The sequence below is a fragment of the Limanda limanda genome, chromosome 14 (genome assembly GCF_963576545.1).
Source record: "Limanda limanda chromosome 14, fLimLim1.1, whole genome shotgun sequence".
NCBI lineage: Eukaryota > Metazoa > Chordata > Actinopteri > Pleuronectiformes > Pleuronectidae > Limanda > Limanda limanda.
This window is the reverse complement of record NC_083649.1, coordinates 18,345,429-18,359,166: the sequence shown is the minus strand read 5'-3', so window position 1 is coordinate 18,359,166 and position 13,738 is coordinate 18,345,429. Positions and strand designations below refer to the sequence as shown.

The following is a 13,738-nucleotide window of genomic DNA, read 5'->3' as shown; positions in this document are numbered from 1 at the left end:
TCAACATGACGAGACAACTAGAAAGGTCCTACACTTACTACACTAATATCTGTAGTTTTAAATCAGTTATTATAACTTTGTATAAAGAGCTATGCTTTACCTCAAACAACACACAAAACAATCTTTTGTAGAGGTGACACAAAATTCAATCACAAAACTTGTAACACACCACAAAATGAGCCAAAAACAAACATACACATCATCACTACATTTAACCAAGAGTCAAACATGCAACTTGCTACACTTCCTAGAACCCCTGTCATTACTTTTACAGGCCTTTTACTCAGTGAGCAAAAAACCGCAACATGTTTCACTATCTCTAACCCTGCTTTCATCAGTCAGGAGTCCACTCCTATAAATAGTTTCAGCAGGAGGCCATGCTGAGACGCCATCAGAGCCCCAATGGATGTGCTAACCAGAGCATGTAGACCACTAGCAGAACACGCCGCTCGCCACACACTGAGTCCGGCGGTGGCCCTCGGAGCCCATTACCTTCTCTCTAAGCCTGGTTAACCTTCCAATCTTCCGAGCTCTGCCGCCGGAGCACGGTACGACCCGGGATCTGCAGCACGGAGCACACACACAAACTAGTCCTGAGTGAGTGGGACAGCAACATGCGAGGGAGGGGTCACAGTGGGAACAGCATGGCAAAGCTGAGGTCTGAGGGGTGGAGGTGGAGGGTGGGGTGGGAATGTGAGAGGGGCTGGGCAGGGAGATAGAAGAGGGACAGCTGCAGAAATACACAGAGGCTATTAATAGGATCTGCACCGCCACATTAATTACGACCGGCACTCCCCCCCCCCCCCCCCCCCCCCCACCCCCGCTCTTCTCTCGGGATCAGAGAGGGGGGCCCCCCCATCAGGTGCTCAACAAACTTTTGTGCATTTATTTTATATGAACACAAAAACCAGAGTCAATACATTTATAGATTGAGAGATGATACAACAATCTGTGGCTCAGTGCAAAAAATGTTTCTCCATGAAACAGATCTCAATTTGTAGTAGAATGCTGACATCCACCAAGACCAAGGGTGATTTCTTCTGGGTCTGTTTCTTTAACTCTGGAGGATACACCAAATCTGTGAGTAAAATACTGAATAAGCATCATGTATTTAAATGCAATGAATTGAGCAAAAAGTTCTAGATATTTTAAAACAATGCTGATTTAAATTTTCTTCCATTTAAAATGAGAAATGGAACAAGGGGACCCCCAATGTTAGTGGCTCAAAATAAACACAACCATGAAGGGAGTACTGTAATTAATTTCTCTGAGGTGAAAACAAAAATCTAAGAACAAACTCTGTGTATGCAGATCTTATCACAAAACATTTATGTAGTTTTTTATTTGTTGTATTCTCCTAAAGGGACTCTTACCTTTGTTGCATTTGAGAATTACAGCACATTCAAATCATCCCGCCTTCCTCCAATGCCCCACCCCCTCGTTCCCATCCGCGGTGTTTTTTTGAAGAAACTTTATTTACAAGCAGACTTACAAGCTACTGCCTCCGCGCACGCACGTGAGTTTTTGTTTACCAAAGCAATGGATTCGGTAAGTTATATACATTTACATTCACATGCCTTGATGACGCGGGCCCGAATGCGCCACAAGAAGCAGACGGAAAACCTGCATGTCCATGCAGCAAACAGACAGGTCTGTCGGCCAATAAGGTCCTTCGGTCCGAAGAATTTTATTGGTTGAAGTTTTCACTAAATATTATGAGAGTGAAATAATTGTTTGTTTTTACTCCTGGTGGGTCTGTCTTGCATTTTAGAGTGTCATGACCTTATTAATACCAATTTAACCTTATCCAAAAAAAGTGTAAAAATGCAACAAAGGTAAGAGTCTCTTTAAATATATTTCCACAAAAATTCTGAATAACACCATCTCGCAGTATTAACAAAAGCCCCTTGATCCGGATCCGCACCAAAATCGTCCGGTTGTTCCCAGAACCACACTTCATCCCACCACAGAGTTTAGTTGTAATCAGCCTATTTATTTCTGCTTAATCCTGCTAGCTATCAGACAAACAAATAAAAAAAGGGGGGACTGAGATGATAAAGTCTTATCTCATCCTCCATTCAACTCAATAATGAAAGAGTGAGAAATCTGTATCTGTGTGAAGATGACACTTTAACCTGCACATTAAACAAGATACCGTTTTAATTAAAAATACCAATATTTCAGTACTGACCTAAGGCCACACCATGTTTTTTTTATATTTGTGGACGTTATGATCACTATGAGTTTTACACCACAAGATGGCGCTGTTGAACAATGTATTTCATCCGTGTAGTTCACAGACACTTCCACTACTGACCTAAATTCAAAATGTTGTATTGTTTGATGGCAATCCATTACAAGAGTGTATATATCACCAGCAGTGGTGCAAGATACAGCAATATACACTAATTTTCATGTAGATCTGCAGTAACATTGTAAAATGACTCACAGAATTTCAAATATTTTTCCTATTGAAACGAAATGTTGTTTCTTTACAAGGCTGAAAATGAAAGAGTTGTCATGCTGCAAAACCAGTTGGATATAAACACATGTTACTGTGAGGTATCTTCAGGTACAGGCATTCAGCTCACTCCTCCAAGGAGGAGCCACACAAGAAAACACATGAGAGTAGCAACAGGCCTGGCTGGGAGGGGATGAGTTACTCGTATCCTGGGAGGGACGCTCTCTTCCTTGATAGATTTAATTATTAAACAAACACCTCTTGTGTACAAGGTATCCTGTGATAGCAGCTGTTTGTCTGTGGGACTATTTTAATCAGAACCAAAAGGCTTCCAAGACTTTTATTTTTCCAATTTTACTCCAAATGTGCAAAAAGTGAGCCTTTCTTAACAAAAAATGCAAATCCCACAGTCTGATATAAGGCTCACACCATCAGGTCACATCTGAGCGCACACACACTAAGCGAGTTCCAGCCAAACACACGACTGAGCTGATCTGTCTAGCACAACCTGCTAATCCCCAGAGTCAGTTACTGGGACACATCATCACGTCGACTGTCGGTTCACACAGTGCAGACCAAAGATTAAGGACTGATGATAGTGACCCAGTTAAATGCTTCCATCAATAAATCATACTGTGAATTGTTGTGTACTATAAACAGGAGTTTAATATCATATTTTGAGCTTGATATGCAGTTATAAGAAAATACACAATGCAGGATGGTTTCATCGATTCTCTAAAACCATAGCTAATATTTTCCTATTTACTTTTCTAATTTCAGAATCTGTAAAACAATTCTCTTAAAGCATCTTTTATTTGTTCAATCTTGAAATGAAAGTCTAACATTTATTTCGTGAAGCTCGACATCTTGGATCTTAACTGTGTATGCGCAAAAAAAGAAGGGTCACGAAACAACTGAGCCATACTCTGGAACCAGGGAGCGGATGAAATGAATCCTGGGATCACACTCCTTTGCCTTCCTCTGCAAAATTCCAGGATGTGACCCAGATTTTATTCAGTGAGATTGAATGGGCCTGAAAATCAGAACTTCTCTCTGAATGTATAGGACTCAGGATTCAGGAGAAGGAGCAAAATGTAAACTCTTAGAGGTGCACGATCACCTGCGTCTTCTGTGGTTTATATGGAAGCAGAAAATAAGGTAATAAAAAATATGTAACAGCCAACTACAAGTCCCGGCTCAAACAAAAACCACATTTACAGACGCCAGGAGTGACACTGGATGTGTAGATGAAGAAAATAACAACCCATTGATATGAATACACTGGCATTGAGCACCAAGGACACAGCTAAAATGCATCATGTATTTAAAACAGCATAATATGCATATAGTGTATCTGACACAGATATATATCGTATCACGAAACTAGTATCAATGCACAGGTAAAGTAGCCCATCCTGTTGGCTGACATGCTATCAGTCATCAGTGACACACCCAGGAATGTCAAGTATGACCTGTCTTAAAATAACACTGTCAAAATATTTACAGGTCCTCATTTCAGCCGACAATGTTACATGAGACAAGCTCAGACACTCCATGTGTGTGTTGAGTGAGGAAATATACACGTAGAGAATGGAGGAAAAGGAAAAATAACATCCCAAGCGTAGCTGCTATCACAAACCAAGCCTCTTAATCCTCCGAGGCCCCGCCTCTTTCTAATCCACCCCTGTGCTAATGCTCTCTGCTCCTGTAGGGTCACCCCACTGGAAATGAGGATGATGTAATTTCACTGGGCATCTTGGAGGGAGGAGGTGATTACAGCATTTGCTAATTTACTGATAAAACTGCATCTGGTCAGAGACAAGTAAATGGCCTGTATCGATGACCACTTGATGACCACTCAAAGCCCTTTACAGCACGGTTTTGCCACTCACACACATGTATACACTGCATCTATGTACGTCACGTTGACTATCATCGCTCTAACACTGCTGGCACAGTGGCAATGTTGGGTTCAGTATCTTGCCAAAAGACACTAAGGCACATGGAATGAGGAAGATAAGGATCAAACTGCCAACCATGGACGACCCGCTCCTTTATCCCCAGGGTGATGCAGGGATGTTAGATGAAACATTTGATTACTTTAAGGTTGCCATGGAAGAATTCAGGCTCTTTTCTTATTGTAGAAATAAGAAAACCCGCTCCTGGAGGCGACGACCTGGGATATTTACTGATTGGAGTTAAACGATGTTTTCAAAATAAAAAAAGTGGTGCTGCAATCTTAGGTGATTCATCTTCTGCCAAAACAGGCAAATGAGATGAGTTATAAAAAAGAGTCTAAACATTTCTATATTAAATACAGAAAAATGTACTGTCATTTAATGAAAGCCATTTAAATGGAGGGGTCAGAATTTCACAATTGTTTTACATTGTGGACATTGGCAGCCACCAGTGGAAAAAACGGTGTTCAACTATACATATATATCACAATGTGAAATGTCATATAACAGCACGTGTAAGCTTATTTTTGTCCCACAACTGAGCTTTAGAATAGCAAATAATCAAATATTAGACAATGTATTCATTTAAGGCCAAAGACCTTTACACTGGTAATTACTTTTGTATGTGACCAAGACAGAATCACAAGTAAAAGTGAGGGAGCCTACTTAACAGCCTCAGAGCAAACCACCTGACAGTATTGTAATCAGATACCATTAAAAACACAGCCACAGGCAGATGGAGAGCAGGTGTTTAACTGTTACCAATACCTTTTTGTTCAGTAACACACTCCTGTGTATTGATGTACTCTATTGTACTCACTGCCATTAGACAGATCTCTTGCTTTGACAAAGTGCTCTATAAAGTCATGGCCCAAGGCCGAGAAATAGTGCAGCACGTAAACTCCTGTAAAGCTGTGACTTGTAAAGGTTTAGTTACATTAGTGTTTAATTCATTGGGTGAGCTTTAGTGGTGTTGAAAGAAGGATTTTGCTTTTCTTTGGACGGAGGTAATCTATATGTTAAGCTAAGCTAACGTCATGCTGGAGTGTGGAGAGGGATGAGTGTAGCAGCGACTCTCTAAAAGCAAATATATTCTGAACACATGTCCGGTTATTGTTTAGTTCAAGTAAATTCTTAATCTTACAACACACATGATGTCCAACTGTGTTGCGGAGAGCTCTAGATCTAGAATCCAGACCTTATTATAACCACCTATAAATAGTGCTGCAGCTTCTAGGTCAGCCTCACTCTCACATTTTCGGCTTTTTCAAAATGGCCTGTTTTATGATGATGATCAAGGTTAGGGGAATGTAGGACAAAGTAGGATGGGGAGACGAGGGTCTCCTCTGGGGAAGCAAATGAACTGCGTCCCTGGTCGAGTACAAATTCATTCCCACCATTCAGTGGAATTCTAAATGACAGTTTTATGGGTAAAAGGTTTGGATGGAGGAAACATACATCAAGCTCACACCTGATGTTTGACCGTGCACTGGGCATCACACCCTTTGTGATGGATCCATTGTTTACGGCCTGTTCCAGCACACATAACACAGAACCACACATGTAAAGGATTCCTCCTTCATTTCTTGTCTGTCAGTGATCGGTATCATCAAAAATGGATGAGGGACTTTCTGATAACCATATAAGCCCACAAAAGACCAGTGACCCTCACCGAATGACACTGGTAAGACCAGTAATGTGAGCGTCTCCTTTTCCACTGATGTCTCAAGTTCACAGGACTCGCACAGTGCAGCTTTTACATCTTACTTATCAACCAGAGCAACAAGTGAAGCCCAGACATTTCACTCCCAACTAAGTCTGAGAGAATGGAGAGAATCTCCTTCAGTACACGTAACATTAGTTAGTTTAGGACATCTTCTCAATAATTCTGTATCCGACAACTGACTCCCTGTTTATATTATTATTACTATTATTCATTTTGTGGTTGTTGTTGTTATTATTATGATATAAACAAACCATAATTTATACAAGGGGGTGTAAATAAACAAAAATACTGGGTCATGGCATTTTCTCAAATCCATGGTTCAGTGATATCTATTCATATTCAAATTTAAACTCAAAATGATGTGCACTTCTTATTCTATCCTTAAAATTAAGCTAGTATTATATATCGTCTGATGAGAGAATTAAGCCTACATCTCAGAGTTGAGGACATTTTTTTCCCGGTGAAGACAGTGTTCTCATGCCTCAAATAACCGTTTACTTCTATCTCACCCCCGCTCTGCTACCACAAAGACTGTATACAGATATACAGGTGTTTGTTGTGCAGGCTAATAAACACTTCAACTTGATGCTCCGCTACTTGTTGCACTTGATTATCCGAGCGGGAGAGAACTGAATGAGCAGCCAGCACAGTCTCACACGACCATATGGCCGTGAGCCGCGCTGGCGTTTGGGCCATTGTTTCCCTCCAGCATCCCTTTGTTTACTGTCAAAGGATGGGGGGTTGAGGGGTGGGGATTATATACACCCCAGAACACATTCTCTTTTTCAAAACACACGCTCCCCCATACATGCACACACAAAAGCACAATGTATGAGTGAAAAGGAAGAAAGAAAAACCCCAATGTTACCAAAATACTGGCATTTAGAGAAGATTTAGGTGATCACATTTAAATTCTAAACCCACGTCTGTGTAAAAACCCAAATAACAAAGATACAGTAATGCTTATTCATCAGCAATACAGCTATGGAGAAAGAGTTAAAAAAATCTGAAATTTTCACAAGAGCCATTAAAAAAAGCAGCACTTAAAATATAGGCACTTCTAAGTATGAGATTTATCGATTTACTAATTCCAGAAATCTATCTCTGTATGTGGAACGTATATCTCGTCAAGCATTCATCTTACCGCCTTCACACAGGATCCAAAGAAGGGCAGGGTTGACTTTGGTTTGATTTGGACACGCGATACATTCAATATTAATACACTTTAAAAAGTATCGACCAGTGCTCTGTCGATCACGACAACAGCACCTTCACAACAACAGCGATAACTGATTCTCCAGTTCGGGTTTCTGCTTAATGAGTCAAGCTTCACCCAACTTTGAATAAACAGATGAACAGCTCTTTGTGCAGCAGCGGTGGAGCAGCTTCAGGGTTCTGTGGACTGAGTCCCATAGCTGCTCTTTATTTGCCGCGGAGACAGGAAGCTACAACCAGCATCACCACAGGCCAAAGAAACAGCCCATTCCAAACCGGCAGGTTTAAAACTGGCACAATGAAGAAACATAACAAGTAGAGGTAGAATGTGTCTCTCCCGATGGACTGAAAAGGATTCCACAGTGCTACTTACGTCAAAGACCTCTTTCTGCAGGCCTTGAGTTGTCCTCAGCCAGCTGCGGTTCAGCTCACTCAGCTCCAGAATGGGCTGCACCTTCAGCCGCACCGACTCTCCAGACTGACGGATCATCTCCACGATCTCATCCCTGCTCTTCTTCTCCACGTTGGTCCCGTTTATCTCCACCAGCCTGTCTCCTGGCACCAGGCCCAGGGCCCGATCCTTGGTCCCGGCGCCTGGTTCGGCAAAGTGCACCACGTGCCGCCGCACCCCTCCGTCGGGGTGCCTGTCCAGCATGGTGGTCCTCCGCAAAGAGAAGCCAAAGTCCCCCGTGTTGCGCCGCTGTATTTCGAGCTCTCTTGGATCTGGTATCGGCGGAGCAGCAAGCACAGGCAACTGTAGGTCAGCCCCCGGGAAGGTCTTCTCCACCATCTCGGGAATATGAACCATGCTTTTTGAGTTGGGGTGGGACCTCAGAGATGATGTACTCCAATTCCACCCAGAGGCCTCCAAAGCATTGTCCTCTTTGCTCCTCTGGGAAAAAGACATTTGCCTCTGGCCCGCCGTTGAATTCAACTTGGCCAACTCCCCAAACTTGGCTGCTCTCTCCTTCACGGAGCCGTGGTGATGCTCCAGCTCATCTCCCTGAAGTTCTTCACCAGAGACGCTTGCACTCATTTGCCCCACGTCCTGCTGGGTGCTGTGGAGGCACTCAGCCTCCAGGTCGGTCAGGCTGAGCTCTGTGCTGCTGGCCACCTTGATGGGGATGGGACCAGAGATCTCCAGCTTGCTCCTCGTGTCCCTCTTAGAGCTCCCTCGATTGAGGTGGAAAAAGCCTCGACGTATGCTCATCTCCTCCAGGCTCTTGAGCTCCGCCTGAGACATGCGCTCCTTCTTTTCCTTCTTGTCTTTCTTGTCTTTCTTTCCCAAGTCCTTCTCCTTCTCCTTGTCTTTCTTAATCAGGTTAAACATGCTTGCTTTCTGGAGTCTTTAAGCAGGTTGACTTGATTAGAACAAAAAGAGAAGTTTTATATAAACTTTTATGAGAATTGTTTTTTCAAAAGCACCAGGGAGCATGAAGAGCAGATGGGGTCCAGTGATGTCATCTGTACGGAAGAGATTAAAAAAAACGAATAGAACATTTAATTTCACAATACAATCGGATCTTAACTGAAAACCCACCAAGCTAATTATTTGCCATTGTATTTTTACTCACTGTATGTACTCTGTATCGGTAAACAGTAAGTTGACCGATATAATTCAGCTGACCAGTGAATGGAATATATGGTATATTAGCTTCATTTTTGATTGTTTCCATCTTCATATATTTTTGCTACAATACCAGATTCAGATTACATAAAATACTATTCAACTACTGAAAACTTTATCCAAATACTTCACTCCCATATCACCGAGTATCACAAGCAAGCATACATACTTGTGTCTTTTGATGGAAGAGGACAGTCATTGTGAATTTCCAACCCCTCACCCTCACCTAATCTGTGTGTTGTTAAAACTATCTTCTCTCATGAATTTTAAAAAGGCCTCAATCTGGCTTTGCTCAAATTTATAAACGAACAGTCAGACGAGGCCCTTTGGAAATCTGGTTATATTAATAAAACCATAACTTCCCTTTTGGCCCATCTGGCTCTGTGTCATTTAGCAGCTTCTACTTCATTATTTATTTTCATTCCCATTTTTGGCACTTAGATTTCCCCCAAATGAACATGGTTTTCATAAAGAATCCTTTCAAAGTACTATTACGCTTACTCCTCTTATGCCCATGTCCCTAACTCGGACTCTCACTCAGAGAGTTACATTTAAATCAAACCTAATAGTCCTATACAACCGAGTCTTAACTCTCAAAAACCCCTTTAAAGTTGTGAGGACCCGAATAAATGCCCTTACAACCATAGATTTCAAGCAAAACTCTGCAGCAGGAAAGAAACCAGCAGCCTGAGATCTCTATCAGCAGCTCAGTGATTTATGCGGTGGTTGTTGTCTGAACTCACAACCAGTTAGAAACACCAAAGTATACAGCATGCACATACTGTAGTCATTATCTACTGTGTGGTGTCTTATAATAATATGTGTCAATATGGGCGATGCACTGTGCACACTGTATTTGAGATTTGTCATAAACATGGCCAGACTCTTGTGATACTGTGGGCACGTCAGGGTGAAACTGTGACGTCTGTGCCGTCTTTGTGTCTTTTCAAAGCTGACGTTTCCTCATAGTGATGAAGGGAATTCTCCTTATCAGGTTTTTTTGGGGGGGGTATTTTCAGAATCATCAAAGATTAACCTGTTGGCCAAGTTGCAACTCCAAGCAGCCATCACACAGCTCTCTTTTAGATTTGAACTCTGAAACATTTACTATTGTCAAATTACCTAAGAGGGACTGAATAAATACATTCTGATTCTGATTCTGATTCTGAAATTCAAGCGACAAGGGTCTGCACCAACAGCACCATAACCAGTCCATCGACAGTCTTCAATCAATAAATCAAATTATATTTGTATAGCCTATATAAACAAATCACAATTTGCCTCATAAGGCTTACTCTTGTCCTTAACCCTCAACAAGAGTAAGGTAAAACTACCAAATAAAGCTGGTTGTAGCTGAACACATTACAATATTGTGCAGAGAGACTGTATGAAAAAAATCCCACTGACCTTCGCAAACTGAGGGAACGTGGAAGAAACATAAGCAGAGATATTACCGAGTACAACAAATTCATAAGAGTTATATTTTCGGTGTAGAGTTAATTATACTCTGGACAGAGTCAAAACTCTTATATTTAACTCTCAGTTGACAAATAGTTGGTGTCAAAATTATGTGTCTTTAAATCAAATCTCTAAGTATACGTGCAGTTACTCTTTTCTTTCCACTCTGAACTCCGAACCTGGCTGTGACACCTCAGAAGGGAATTCCAATAAATTCACCCCGCCCCCATCATCGGACACAGACACACACCGGGTGAAGCAGAGACAGAGAGAATCCTTCACTTGAGTGAAAAACTAACTCTGGTCAGAGTGAAGAAGTGTTCAAATTTAACTCGGAAAAGTGTCAATAATTATATATTATTAGTGTTACTCTACTAACTCTCCAAAAATTGTTAAATTAACTGTGCTGTGTACCCATATAGACACTTCAAACGAGTTGAAATCAAATATTTGGGTATGCTGATCTTGCTGTGTGGGTTTAAGGCCTTGACAACGTAAAATAAAATTCCTGTTCTCATGTGAAAATACAAGGAGCAGAGGGAGGTGGAAAGATTTTCTTGTTTTTTATATTCACATTAGTGTCGACCAAAGGCCTAAGTCCCCTGGGATCTGCCCATGTTAGGAAATTGCCTTTTTCTACATAACATTAACAACTATAACAGACAATACACTCTGTTGGTATAAACAAAGCTGTGTCAGCACTTCTCTAAAACAAATTCAATATTATTTGCACATTATAACCTTCATGAATGAGGATTTACTGCGGGATTGTTGGATTAGTGCTGCATTAGTTTCAGCTTGGTGTTGCTAATAAATTCCTAACTGGGATTTCAGGCTCAGCTCAATCTGATTCGATGCAGCAGGAGCCACAAGAGGAGGAGTTGATGAACCTCTTCCGACATGAAGGCCTCTTCTTTCTCAGTGTCGGTGGGTCGTCCACAGCTCCTGGTTCAGTTCTCACTTCCTCCACCTCCTCCTCATTCACCTCCTCCTTCTTGACCTCCCTACCTCGATCCCCACCTTGACCATCTCATTCATTCTCACTTCTTTTCGGATGAGCATTTTTCTCATCTTCTCTTGTCCCTTCCATGAAACACTCCTTAGTCCTTGCCCTCAGATCTTCTTTTGTTCCAGACGTATAGTGTTAGGAATGCGGACGCTTTTCTCTGAATGATTTCTTTCAGCCTCATTTTCCTCCGCTTCACGTCTTTCCCCGGCTGTGAGTCCTGCACTTACAGGTCTTTCTTTGCTGCTTTACCATCATTACTCCAGCTTGCAATGTTTTTCAGCCATTTATATTTCCCTTAACCCCCCCTTGCCCCTGCTTTGCCTACCCTCACAATTAATATCCATCTTGTGAACCATGATTTTCCCTCAGTGTATTTAATACGACGAGCACCAGTGAACTGATTGCAGCTCATTAAACACTTGAGAGCCTCTCTTGAACTTTTTATGCATTAAATCAATATTTGGAGCTCATTACGCCCTGAGAAGTTGGACCAAGTATTTAGTGAGCAATTAGGTGTGAGAGTCATTTTGTTCCAGCTGTTATTTCGCTGTGTCACAACAACCGATAATCAATATTGCAGATGCACCGCCGCTGGGCTCAGATTGTCACCACTCATTAGTCTGTGTAAAGGTTGATTAATTTAGTAGTTGTACGTAACAACTCTAGGGTTCTGGCTTCAGGCGATCGCAGATGTGAAGTGAATCTGTTACATGTTCTATAATAACTGACCCATGGCAAAATATGAACTTGATGATCTTTGATTTAATTTTTTTTGACTTTTTTTGACTTTGTTTTGATAATTGTGCACTTTTATGATAATCGTCTTAAAATATCAAGGATCATTCATGTTCCTCTGACATATTAATATAGCACTTCTCATAGGGCGGCTGTGGATAGAGCAGGTTGTCCACTAACCAATCCCATTTTCCTCCAAAGTGTCCAAAGGGGAGGATCATAAATGCCAAATTGTGAATGCTCAGCGCTGGATGAAAGTATGGGTGAGGCTTGAACTGAAGTGCTTTGAGTGGTCACTAGGACTAGAAAAGCAACATATAAAATAGACTCCAATACAGGATAATAATGCCATAACACATCATTAGCAAAAGTTCACACTAAAATAATCCATATCTTCCTAGATGTTGTTTTTTGCTTAATGTATTTAAAAAGTAGCTTGGCTACAAAATTCTACCATCTTGTAAATTCATCAAAATATATTTTGTTTGCTCTTTGGGAAAAAATCGAATATATTAAAGTACATCTGATTAAGTATGATTCTTGTATTATTCTTAAGTTATTTGGGAAGTTGTGAACAGAAAATAGCATGATTACAGTCGATATGTTAATCAAGGTTGTTTGTATCTGTATTGAGATGATTATTTATGATGATTATTAGTACAGTATTTTTACTGCACACTTACATAACAGAGCATTCATCTCATTTTACTGTTGTGCTATGTTCCTGCTAATGTGCAAATCTGGCTGTAGGCCTCCGAGGTTTTGTTAAATCTTTAGAGATTTTGTTAAGTTTTGTTAAGTCTTAGGAAGTTTGGGAAGTTCTGAAATCGTTTAATGCAAAACAACAGCTCGTGGTTCTTTTTCTAGAATGTAAATTTTCTTAATCTGAATTTTCTCAAGCAAAATCAATTGAAATCAGAGGGACACTTTGTCAGCAGTGTGTCTGGGAACTGGCAACACCTATCGATGCATAATATAAAAGAAATAGCCTAAAACCATAAATACTACATACTTGATCTGGATTGGGTCCACTTGGTCCTTTACACTGACACGTGTGAAGTTTCCCTGCACACTGGAGCAGCTCTGACCTCACCTGGTTTGCTCTGACCTCACCTGGTTTGCTGTCACACGTTCAGCATCCCCATTACACTCGTGCACCCGCCACATCTCAACACCGGTGCATGACATTCTCCACTGAACGCCCACAGCCATATTAACCCTGCTTTGTTGTTGAAAAGCCATCAATTCGCACTTAATCCACACTTGGTCACGTGTCCTGAGTTGAGAGAGGCAATGAAAACAGCCGAAAGCAAATGACACTCACTTCCCATCCCATGCATATTCTCCTGGTAATTTGTTTTTCTGCAGGAAATCGTTGAAACAACCTTGTCTGTCAGCTTCAGTGAAGTCACCTCACAGCACAGCTACGTTCTATGTGCTTCTAACCCACAGCTTGACCATAATGCTCTGGCTTTAAGCTGCTTTGCCCTCATTCTCCAGCACCTCAGGGAACCGCACAGACAGGAAACATGTCATTCATATGAAAACA

The 13,738-nt window shown here is 41.4% G+C and overlaps 1 protein-coding gene across 1 annotated transcript in view; it reads right to left on the bottom strand.

Annotated features, from left to right (window-relative positions):
- LOC133019448 (unconventional myosin-XVIIIa-like) overlaps positions 1-8,690 on the bottom strand; it is a 71,571-nt gene extending 62,881 nt beyond the window's left edge. The window contains exon 1 of the mRNA XM_061085936.1: positions 7,734-8,690. Within this exon, the coding sequence (XP_060941919.1) occupies positions 7,734-8,690 (957 nt within the window). The remainder of the gene's footprint in view (positions 1-7,733) is intronic.
- Between the last annotated feature and the right edge of the window lie 5,048 nt (positions 8,691-13,738).